Source organism: Strix aluco, chromosome 2 (genome assembly GCF_031877795.1).
Source record: "Strix aluco isolate bStrAlu1 chromosome 2, bStrAlu1.hap1, whole genome shotgun sequence".
Taxonomy (NCBI): domain Eukaryota; kingdom Metazoa; phylum Chordata; class Aves; order Strigiformes; family Strigidae; genus Strix; species Strix aluco.
In genome coordinates, this window is record NC_133932.1 from 13,358,020 (window position 1) to 13,370,584 (window position 12,565).

At 42.5% G+C, this 12,565-nt stretch overlaps 1 protein-coding gene across 1 annotated transcript in view; it reads left to right on the top strand.

Moving 5' to 3' along the window:
- Window positions 1–12,565, top strand: part of ALCAM (activated leukocyte cell adhesion molecule) — a 128,782-nt gene that overhangs the window by 84,688 nt on the left and 31,529 nt on the right. The window contains exons 2-3 of the mRNA XM_074811466.1: window positions 7,529–7,629; window positions 10,395–10,614. Coding sequence (XP_074667567.1) covers window positions 7,529–7,629; window positions 10,395–10,614 — 321 coding nt within the window. The remainder of the gene's footprint in view (window positions 1–7,528; window positions 7,630–10,394; window positions 10,615–12,565) is intronic.

Here is a 12,565-nt window from a genome sequence, read left to right on the forward strand (position 1 = left end):
CCAAGGGCACGTCTGTGTAAGCTGTGCGTAAGAGTGCCTGTTGTAGCTCATGTGAAGAGGCTTGTTTTCAGTAAAGCGAGCTGGCTCACAAGGACGAGCTTGTTGAAAAAATGGCACCTGGGCCTCTGTGGCAGAGGTCTGCAGACTCAAGACTGAGTGGTGTTTGGGTCCTAGGCTGTTGTGACTTGACAAAAGGATGATTAAAGTCCCATTATGTTCATATAGAACTTACCCTTTCTTCAGCTGACTTCGTCAGGCCTAGGTAGGGAAACATGAGGTCCATGACATGTTTGCTGTATTTTCTATTCTCTGCTCCCATGATCAGCATTGTGAATGTCTTTAAAATTTACTAAACGTCTTACTGGAAAAGTTACTTTTTGCCAGGTGTTAGGTGTTGGAAATGTGAGAAAAGCAAAACAGTGAGAAATCTGTAAAACACACATTTCCTTGACACAGGGTGCCCAGAGCAAGCACAGGACAGGATGGAGGTCCAGCGATTTGTGTTTGTCATGGCGCCAAGGAGGGATGCGAAGCGGGGTGTAGGCATTCTTTCACTCATTTCAAGGACAGATTTATCTCCTGCTCTACTTCTTTCTCTCAAGGAATGATTTTTGCAGTAGCCTGTCAGCCTTGTTCCTCATCCTCCCTTTTTTCTCACAAAAACAGCTGTACCCCGGGCACCAAAGAATGTGCTGTGTTGTTACTCAAAAGATAATGGCTTGACTACAGTCCCACCCACTCACACATACAAACTAAGATAAATACTACCCCAAGTTTGTACCTAATTTGGAGGGATGATAATCTGACACCAAATCAGAGGGACAGATCGATGGGTTTGTGCTCTCGCCCCTTCCCCCAAGGGACGCCTTTTGGTAAGATTTCCTCAGCTATGCTGAGTGTATACCCGGGAACTTAGTGTGTGTGATTGCAATCCTTTCTCTTTTGTGTAATGCTATATAGCCAACCTGCAGTTTGTGCACTTACCGTAGGCAGTCTTAAAGAATCTGTAGATGTTGCATAACAATAAACCATACTATTCGTGAACCTGACTGCTTCTCTTGAATGCAACCAGACCTACAGCATACAGGCTGTTTGGGCTGGGTCAGACCTATAGTGACGGCCCCAATTGGCATACCTATTAAGAGATAAGTCCAGCCGCCCGTAGTCCCTCTAATCTCTGAGGACCGGCTAGAACACAAGGGGATTTACCTCTTACCAAATGTATTCTCACCCTAAATGCAACACCAGGCAAGGAAAAGAGAGGGAGAAAAAATAGTTGAGTCCTGTCTGAAAAGTCCAACTTCCATGCAGCATGGAAGGTGGCCACCCAGCTGGAAAGCAGCTTTGCAGAAAAGGTCCTGGGGGTCCTGGTGGACACCAAGTTGAACATGATCAGCTGTGTGCCCTTGTAGCAAAAAAGGCTAATGGTATTCTGGGCTACATTAGGCAAAGTGTTGCCAGCAGGTTGAGGGAGGTGATCCTCCCCCTCTGCTCAGTGCTGGTGAGGCCACATTTGGAGTTCTGTGTCCAGTTCTGGGCTCCCCAGTACAAGAGAGAGATGGACACACTGGAGAAAGCCCAGTGAAGGGCCATGAAGATGGTGGACTGGAACATCTCTCCTATAAGAAGAAGCTGAGAGAGCTGGAACTGTTCAGCCTGGAGAAGGCTCGGAAGGGATCTCATCAATGTGTACCAATACCTGAAGGGAGGCTGCAAAGAAGATGGAGCCCAACTCTCATCAGTAGTGCCCAGTAATAGGACAAGATGTGATGGGCACAAACTGAAATGTAGGACATAACTCTGAACATCAGGAAACGCTTTTTTTCCTGTGAGAGTGACTAAGCACTGGCACAGACAGGTTGCCCAGAGAGGCTGCGGAATATCCATTCTTGTGAGATATTCAGAAGCCATTTGGACATGGTACTGGGCAACCAGCTGTAAGTTGCCCTGCCTGAACAGGAGAGTTGGACCAGATGACCTCCAGATGTCCCTTCCAACCTCAACCAATCTGATTCTGTGAACAATCTTAATTTTTTTCCCTAAATAGTACTTTTAATTAAATGGAAAATACTTTTCAGTGTTAAAATCTACTTTAAGGCATTATCGATATCAACAGTTGGGACAGTAAGTACTGCTGTCAAGTCTTGTCTCATTCAAAGCTGGAGGGCTTTTTCTAATCTGTTTTGCATTGTACCAATACCCAGCTGTCATTCATATACTGCTTTGTCTTTTTTAAAAAAAAAAAAAAGCATGTCCAAAAAGGAGCAACAAAGCTGGTGAAGGGTCTAGAGAAAAAGTCCTATGAGGAGCAGCTGAGGGAATGGGATTGTTGAGTCTGGAGAAGAGGAAGCTGAGGGGAGACCTCATCGCCCTCTGCAACTACTTGAGAGGAGGTTGTAGCAAGGCGGGTGTCGGGAAATGGCTTCAGGTTGTTCCAGGGGAGGTTTGGATTGGATAGTAGAAAACATTTCTTCACCAAAGGGTTATTGAGGACTGGAACAGGCTGCCCAGGGCAGTGGTCGAGTCACCATCCCTGGAGGTCTTTAAAGAACGTGAAACGTGGCGCTTAGGCACATGGTTTAGTGGTGGACTTGGCAGTGCTAGGTTTACAGTTGGACTCAATGATCTTAAGGGTCTTTCCCAACCTAAATGATTCTATGATTCAGAAAGATGACTTCCTGATCTTAAGAACATGTAATTAGTGTTTTTGTGAAATACTGATGTTTCCTAAAGGAAATCATTTAGGCTGATACCAACCATTTGGGTGGGTACCTAAGTGGATGCTCAAGAGGACCTATGTGTATGCCTGTATAGCTGAAATCCCTTTGGGAAGTGGAAGGGAGAAAGAAAGATTTGCCTGTTGCTACTTCAGAGCTGATAGCAAGCAACTTAATAAAATACCTACTTCATGAGGCAAAGCTTTTTAACCTCCCACAATGTATTAAGTACAAGCTAATCTGGGCTACCTGGAGATAAAATGGGAGGGCCAAAACCTCAAATAAAGATTTGAAGTGCTAATCCTAATTCAGAGTTTCTAAAGTAGATAACTACAGTTTCTGAAGGAGATGCTAAATAGATGTAATAGCTCTTGGATTTGGACACTTCCACTCCAGAAGCTGCTAATTGACCTCTTCTGCTCAGTGCTGATGATTGCTTCAAAGAACCATAGCAGCCAGCCTGTCCTGCTGTTCTCTGGTAATGAGACCTTGCTCCTTGGGTCCAGAAAATGGAATAAAACATCATTGCTGAACCTGCCAGTGCAGAAGCATCAGCAGTAAAAAATTAGGTGCAGAAGAGAAATACAGGACATCCCTGTAGATGTAAAACATCACATTTAAATCAGTGGACTCCAGGATATTGAGGAAGGTTCGGTTGCCCAGTTTTCCATTGCTTTAGTAACCAGAAGTAAAGCTGTGCTGTGAGGCAGCCAACTAGGTCAGTGAAGAGGAGTTTCGGGCAGTACCTCTGCTAGTTGTAGTTTTCAGATACAGGTTCATAGTCTCCCATGGATCTTGCATCTAAAGGGTGTTTGAACAGCCCTTGTTCTGTTTTACATCTGTGAGAAAAATCTTACTCTTGAGCACTTAAAGGTGTTTGCGGGGAGAAAAATACTCAGTATTTCAAATGGAAGGTAGAGATGGAAAACGTGGCTGCTTTCCACACATTTCCTACAGCTTTTGTTATTTCCTTGGAAGAACATCAGCTTCCTGATTTTTTAGATACTCACCTTCTATCCATTGCTCTTATATGATCCCGTTGATTAAAAATATTAGTCTAAATTGTGACTTACATCATAAGCTCTTGTTGAGGATCCAAAATAACAACAGCACCTCCTCTGCCTTCAAGCCTCTGATCAAGTAGTCAGATTTTTTGTTTTGTCACCCAAATATGTGGGTACTGTTTGGTTCCCCCCTTGTGAAACAGAGGCAGAGAGAGGGACAAAGAAGGATGCCATTTAGCACTGCCATGGGGACCTGGAAAGTACTGTAATTAAAAGCATCAACAGCAAATGCCATCTCAGTTTAGCTGTGTCCTGCTGGGATCTCTCTGAGTCATCATACCTCCTGATGCTGCTGCTTTCTTCCTGTGTCTGAACCTACGTGGAAAGGTTTAATCTTGCTCAGAGTTTCTTCACCACTGGATCAAAGAGGGGGAAATGAGTTAAACCCCTCAGCCTGCTCAAAGCTGTATGTAAAGGCATGGAAGGAAAGTGAGCTGCATTAACCTGTTATATAGGTGTAATTCATAGCTGGTTCAAGTAGAGCTTCTCCCAGCATACGTGCTTCTGAATTAGTGTTGTTATTAACAGTGCTGGCTGTTTTAAAGGCAACATCTGAAAACCATGCAGGGGAGCTGGCTGAGCTCTTAATTAGCTACAGAAAGGTGCATCAGAAATACAGCAAGGCAGGGCATGATGTCCAGTGATTTCTTGTAGTGTTATTCCCTACAGTTGTCTTTGCACCCTCCTGCAGTTAATGAGATATGAGGGCCTTGACATTGACCCTGTGTTGTGTCAGGGCATGGAGCAATTTGTTACATATTTGTAGATCCTGCTTTCATTTTCTTAGAATAAGCTGGAAACTATGTAAAGGGCTCTCAGAAAATGATGGTTGATGCTAAGCACTGTTACATCATTAAGCAGTCATTTTCTTCTATTTTCTTCTTCATCCCACCATTTTACAAATATATCTAATACCAACAGAGAGAGGAATTTCCAGATTTGTTGAGGTGATTGTTTGTTTTTCTCTTAAATGTCTAGGTTTGCAAAGTTGTTTTGTGGAGATTACTGCAGTTCCTGCAGGGAAAGTTTACAGTTTTTCGACTAGTTCGCACTTTTTAAACGTGGTAGGAGAAAATTTTACAGCAGGACCTCTTGTATTCTTGTAAGGACCATTTCTCTGTATATAAAGTGAAACCCGTGTCTTTCTCGTTCCGTGTTAACAATTAATAGAAAACTGTATTATTTTAGTTTAGACAGAATTTATGGGAAGGCATGGCTTTTGCAGGAGGGGTTGTCCGTCTTAAGGAATGGCTTTCAGATGGAAGAGTTCTAAAATCAGAGGCCAGTCATTCTCTTTATCAGGCCGTTCAACAATTACCTGCTCCGAATGCTATAAATGTAAGTCCTTTCCAGAAACAATTTCATTCGCGCTCATGAGGCTGTTTGTCAAGTCTTTGGTAGCATTTACTTGTTACCTTAGCAACTTGCAGGGGTTAAACAGGTGTCTAGGAGAGAACAACATTACAGATTCCACAGGGTCATTTTGTTTCCCCCTCGTGACAGGGAGTATCTCCTAGCAGGAGGAGCAGTTTCTTGTTTTCCATGTGATGCAAAATACCATTACAGAATTTCAAATTAGTAAATGACACTTGACTGGAATTCGAACGTGTACTAACCAGCTTACTAGTTGAATAAATATTTGCAAGTGTCTTGAATTTTGCACCCATGAGAGAGAGGAACCAAAAAGGACTGTTTATTGTAGCTCTAGCAGAATCTAAAATTGGGATTCAACTTGAGAAGCCAAAGTTGATTTGTCCCCCTCCTGGAGATCAGAATGAGGATGAGTGCAAGGGAAGAATTTGTTCCAGCTCTGAATTTTACTTCCATTTGTAGTTTGATTGGTCCTATTTGCCTAAAATTGAAGTTAGCCGATTTCTTAAAAAAAATTTTTGTTTCATTTTTAGAGATTGCACTTACTGAGCACCATCTAGTGGACGGACTGCTATTGTCACGTCTGGTCTTCATAAACTGTACAGCAGTCTTGCTTATAGTGTGAATGGTGTACCTAAAGTATGTTTGTGACTAATTATACGACAGAATCAGAAGAAGAATAGCAGTAGTTAGTTGAAAATGAGCGGTGTGAAGAAAAGAAGTTCAAGATATGTGCGGGTAGTGGTGCCTGTTATCTCCTGCATTCCTTCAATCCATTATGCTCCAGCCTGCTTGCCGCCTCCTCTGCCTTGCCATGCAATGGTGTCTAGGTTGTAAGCTTCTCTAAGGCAGGATTTTGGAATACTATTTCTTTGTGAAGTACCACACAGCACAGATCACAGCCTGATTGTCACTGTGATACAAATGATAAATATGAGCTGGTGCTAATGGTGATATCTGAAGTCCTCATCTCAGGAAAATGCTCTGGAGTCTTTCTAATTTAAATTCTAGGCAAGGAATTCAGTGTTTGGCTCTTTAAAAATACATGACTTTGTTTAAAGAAACAAAAAAATCCTTGGGAAAACCTCCCTATAGAGTGCACACATGCAGAAAGCAAGAGAATTGTCAGGTCATCCCAGTGGCTGCCTCAGGACTTGGGAAAAGTTACGGGGTCTGCGGCTCTGGTCTTTTGGGAGTGCATGGGAACGGGTTTGCTTTTTCCAGCTCTAGCAAGAAGGGCTGAATCTCTGGAAAAATTAATGTCTCTAAGAAGCTTGGGTGTTTCTGTGGCCCTGACTACATCACCAGCATCCTACTGCTCACTCTTAAATAAGGTTTCTTTGGCAGCAAGCCTTTGATTGTATAGCTCCAGTTGCAAATGAAAGGGGGAGACCCTGAGTCTTTGGGCAGAAGATCCTGACAAAAGCTGCAGACGTGTGGGTGAGAGTAGGCAGCCAGGGCACATGCTCAGTGACACCAGGCAAGCACCAGAGGCAAAACCTCCCTCCAGTGTAAGGAGCCATGAGCATCACCAAGAGCAGGGAAACTACAGATAAATGGGAGCAAAGCAAAGTTGCATTAGAGCAAATGCACCAAGTTGTAACACCTTCCCCTTTAAACTTCCTTGTGTTTTAACGTTTCATCACTTGAGGGTCTGTTGGTTTTGTTCAATTCACATGTTTTGGACAATGAAAATAAGTGGGTCAGTTTTATTCTGTAAATTTGTGTGCATTAGCACAATAACATTGTGCTGAGGTTTCAAAAAAAGCTATTCTTAAATAATTCATTGAAGCATTTCACTTCATTTTTGGAAGATCTAACTGTTCAGACTAGTTTGTTTCCCAGGTGTAAGGGTACCCAGCACTTAACACTTTCTTTCTTTCACGAGTCTTTATGTAGTGCAGCAGTCAGAATATCGCTTGTCTGCTGGCCTCCTCACAATACTGCATTGCAACATAAACTCTCCAGGCAGAAATGGCTGTTTTTTCAGATGAAGAAAACAAAGGTTTAGGGATTTTCCTTTTAAAGTTTTAAGTTTGGGACAATAGCTGTGGATACTGATTGTAGTGTACATGTTCATCCAGTTGAGCAGGTGCGATCCAGTTTGAAAACCTGCTTGGCTCCCACTGACTGCAGCAGAAAATATGAGTACGAAAAGATCATAATGTTTAAGTAAAGGAATTCAGTGACAGGAATCTGTTTTATTGGGAGGTTGGGGATAAATCCTACATGCTGGAAAAATACCCATTTACAAAGGATGTGGCTCTGCTTTTGTAATAGCTGTGAATCAAACATTAGCTAGCATATGGAAATTTAAGAAAACGCTTAAAATTGTTTCCTCTCTTTTTGTTTCCTCTCTTTCTGTTTCTCCTCTAGCTCTGGGATTGTACACAGTAAATGCAGTATATGGAGATACTATTACTATGCCTTGTCGTCTAGAAGTACCAGATGGTCTTATGTTTGGAAAATGGAAATACGTAAGTATAGCTTACCTTTACATTCATTACAGGTGGTATAAGACGATGTATATTTTTTGTGTGTGAGATTACAAGACTCCAGTCGATAGGATTTCTGCCTCGAATACGAAGACTTTCATTCCTGGGTTTGTAGGACTGCAAGATTCCAATCTGCATAATTTCTGCCAAGCATAGATGAGAGGTTTGAGGAATTGATCTCATTGTTCAAGAGAAATAATTATTCGGGAGTTCTCTGCCAACCTGAATTAGAGATCTGGCATGTTACCTAGTGGTGTCTCACTCGCTTGACAGAGCCATCGTTGTACATTTGAATACTTTTGAAGTGGGCTGCCTGAAGCAGCATGTGCATGTGCTTCATCCCTGGGAAGGTGCTGTCCCCAGGTCTCGTTGATCTGACAGTCACTCAGTACTGTTTCATGCTTCAGTGTGTTTAATGTACAGCGAAGAAGAGGGCAGAGCCGACCTTAGTAGAGTTGCTGGTGGTTTCGCTCTGCCATTTCTGGCATGTGGAGAGCAGAGGCAAAATCACCAGTGTGCTCCTGGTTGCCTTGGTCAGCCTGCAGTAGGAACACCAAGGGTGCCCTTCTCCTGTGTGCAATCAGAATCCAGGGCCAAAAGGAGAATAAGCATATCAAAGTCAAATGAAACCTGGAACGATATGTGGAAGAAACCGTCAGGATACCAGAACCCTTCTCAGACTGACAAGGGACAACTAGTTTTCCTGCTACTGTAAGTTCATCTAAATCTTCTCTTGTGCTCAAACCGAAGTGTTACCGGCAACAGGTGCTGCTTACTCTGACACTGGATTTAAAATTACATAGTGTTCTCTCTCTCTTTTTAAATGGCATTCACCTGCCTATTTTACAGCAGACTGGTCTGCCACAGGGGGTGTTTCATAATCCCCCCCTGGCTCCTTCCCTTGGACCTGGAAGTTTACAGATTTTGCAGCCCTCTCAAGAGTTCCTGCTGCACAAACACGTTTTGGGAAATGAAGTCAGAAGTCTGGAAGGGACGTTTTCCTAAAAGGGATAGTCAAGCTCTTTCATATAAATGTTCAGAAGATGTAGGGCCTACAGTTTGCAATGTGCTTTTTAGTCTGCTGACTTTTCTTGGGAAGAAGTCCATCTGTATGAAGATGCAAGGCTATTTTGAGAAAAAGAAATGCATTATCTCTTTCCGGTGCATTTGGATTGATCATCTCAGACAAGTACCAAGCAGCGAATGGGATGTTACAGCTTCTCCTAAATTGAAAGGGACGTGAAACCTAATGTGGAGAATGGCCCATCCAGTTGCTATTGTATGAAGTTGTTGATGAAGCCGCACAACCCAGTGAAAGTGATACCCGTTCTCCCAGGGCAGCTCCCAGCATGGCAACACTTGTTTTTAGCAGGGGGAAGGTTTGGTTTAGGTTTTTTGGTCAGGTGGTTATTTCACTGGAAGAAGGAAGAACTCCGTTTTCTGCTCTGCTGCCTTGGAAGTAGCAATAGGGGTTGGTGGTGGGAGCCCGGGCGCACTGGGAGCCTTGCACTGTGACAGGAGCAGGTCTTGCTCCCCTCAGCATCTACCCGTGTGTGCTCGGCCGCTGGGTACGCTTACGGAGTTAAGAGCTCGTTTGCGCTTGAGAGCCAACTTCATGTGTATCGAGTCAAGGCAAAGCTTTCTTTCCTGTGTCACAGACGTCTGGAGTAATAGGAGAGTTAAAAGTGAGAGAGGGAGAAAGACTATAAGGGAATTTAAACTTCACGTTAGCTGTTGCCTCCTGCTCCTTGCCCAGCTCTGACACCACTCATCTCTTGTCACAGCATCGTCATGCTTTTGTGGGCTCTGCAGTCAAGCTGAGGTATTGTGCTGGGAACACTACTCACATCAGTGCTGCAAGGTGCAAGGGATAAAAGGGAACGAAAACCTCTTCCAGCCCCCAGCACAATACTGAACATAAAGATGGCGTCAACCTTTCACCTTACTTTATTTAAAGGCAGACAGTGTCTGTCCCTGCTCTGTGTGTGTGTGTAGGGGGGGCAGGGAACAAAGTCCTGCAGAACTCAGGCTGTAACTTTGTTCTCATAAAAATAAATTTTTTATATGGTAGGTTTGTGCAAGGCTGTCAACTTTGTATTCCTTCTTAGAATGGCAACTGCATACTTATTAATATAAGGAGGACGTCTAGAAAATAATATTTTGCAGATTATCCTGAGATGCATAAATAACAATATTTGATTGTATGTATATTCCCATGCTACACGCTCTTGGGTCTTTTGAAAACAAAGGGGAAAAAAAGCTAAAAACTAATTTAGAATAAAATAGGCAGTTATGCCTGATTAAATCCTGCATTTGAAATGAAGTCTGAATATCCCAGACAAACAATATGAATATGTAAAACAATCATGAACAAAAAGGAGACTGAAGCTTTTGAGACCAGCCCACGAATGCTTCTATTTCAGATACTTTTTCATACAGACAGAGGCAGGTGGTGCCAGAACCACCAGCCTTCATCAGAGAAACCCCTGTGCTATGCCGAGATTGAGCCAAAGGATTGAAATTATTTCTCCTGATGATATTCTCAGTGTGTACCACAGCAGTCTTAAACTAGCTCTTGTATTACACTGAATTTCTTGTTTGTACAGCAGAAATTAATCAGGAAAAAAGCCATCTGATGCAGTTTTTAGATTTTTTTTTTAAATTACGGGTTTGTACCGATTGCAGATCTTCAGGAACTTCTAAGTGAGTGTTTATGCAAAATAGAGGTGTTTATCCTTTTATTATAGGAAATGCCCAATGGATCTCCAGTATTTATTGCCTTCAGATCATCAACAAAAAAAAATGTACAGTATGATGATGTACCAGACTACAAAGACAGGTTGAGTCTCTCAGAAAACTATACATTATCCATCAAGAATGCAAGAATCAGTGATGAAAAGAGATTTGTATGTATGCTAGTTACAGAAGACGATGTATCCGAAGAGCCAACGATAGTCAAAGTCTTCAGTAAGTAAATCTAGTTATTACTACTGTTAACATTCATCAGCATCTGAATCATAAGTTACAGAAACTTTTGTTTAAGGGAAAGATTAAAGCCAAGAAAGTAAGTTTGGCTGAGTAAATTACTAGGACTAGCAAATTTCTGCAGCTTTCAAAAATGTAATCTACTGGTGGCATTTACGTAACAGGACTGCCTGCACTTGCAGTTTATTCATGATAAGTGCTGGCTCAAAGAGAATTTTAGTCTTTGATAATGACTCACTTGTGTGATGTCATTTGGCCTTGGAAATGAAAAATGTAAAATTAGCACTGATTATTTTCCATTTGTTCTCCGAGCGAATTTTTCTGCAAGAGGGAAACATTAACTGTGTGCAGTCTGCAGGATTAGATCAACGGAGAGGTTTAAACCAGCTCTGAGCAGCTAGTACGCAATGGGTATGAGCTGTGAGCGAGAGGCTGGAAAACGAGTTGCTAGCCCCAAATGCTTATTTTGTCCGCTGCTGAACTATCAGAAGGACCACCAGTCTGCTGTTCTGTTGTAGAGCACAGAAAAGTTAATTAGTGTTCAGTATTGCTACGAACGGATTGCAAGGCTGACCCACAGTGGGAGGCCCAGCACTCTGAGGCACAGTCCTGCTCTGAGCTTGCACAAGAGTGTGGACAAACCTGGCCTCTTCCTGGTGCTGATTCAGAGTAGACATGTAATCCTTCAAACCCTGAGTCCGCTTGTGGAGGTGTCCCTTACTCCTTTTTACGGGCACACGTCTGCTGAGGCTAAGGTTAGCGTTTGTAATTGCTGCCCTGTGACTGCTGTGGATATCTTCCTCAGCTTCATGTTTCTATTTGGCATTTTTTTGGCCTTTGTTCCTCTTCAGATGCAGATTTACACAGTCAAAGTCAGTCTCTGTGTGTTGCTTGCGGGAATGGGCAATTTTAAACAGATAACGCTTCTGCTTAAAAAACGCAAATTCATGTTTTGGAAGAGAACCCTTACTCTTGTCTCAGAGAGAAGGTGTCGGGGAGTCCTCAGTGGTGTCTAGGCAGAAGTTTGTCAGTGGCATAAATGAGATTGAAGCTAGATTAGAGTCAACAGTAATTCCTCTTCCTCGTTTCACTTTCAATTCAACTGCAAGAGCAATCGAATTAATGACAACAGGGAGGAGTGTGCTCAGAGCATGCATAGTAAACACAACGCTTCAAAGGAAATGATAAAGAATTATCATGTTTACTTATTGCACAGCAGTAAATATGTAGATGAGACAGTGGTATATGGTGAAACGAAATGCTAACTGCTTGAATTACTGTGTACTGTACTAAATATTAACACAATGCTAACTCAGCCATGGAGCACAGCTTGTATGTTTTATTGTATGCATTAATACTAATAGAGAAAGCTTCTATTTACTAAGGAAGATAAGAATAGAGGGTGCCACATATGTAATGTGGCTGACTTAGCACTGCAAGAAAAAATTACCTTTGCTGGTTTTCATTTTGAGTTCACAGCTTTAGGGTTCTCTTAATATTTCCACTTCCTTGAGTCTGGTTTTTGGGGTTTAATTTTTATTGTTGCTTGCTTGCTTGTTTGGTCTAATTATGAAAGAGTTAAGAGTAGCCTGGGGGCTTCATTTATTTAACCAGTGGAGTTTCTAACTCCTTGAACCACAGATAAACAGAGCTAAGCTGCCAACTCTCATAAACCAAAATCTTGTGCACCTGAAACTCAGCTGTATCCCAGAAGTCATGTCTGACTCTGGGTTTCAGTGGAGCTTGTCACGTCCTCAGCTGTGCTCCCTGATTAACTCGGAACTAACGAGCTGAAATGGCTCATTGCACAGGTACCACCTGCTAGTCTCACTTGCTGGACTACACAAACAAGCTCTACCAGCTTTCCAGATGGATCCTGTCAGCATCTTTTTGTTTTTTCTGGAATTAAATGGCCAGAGTTTCCAAAGCAGAG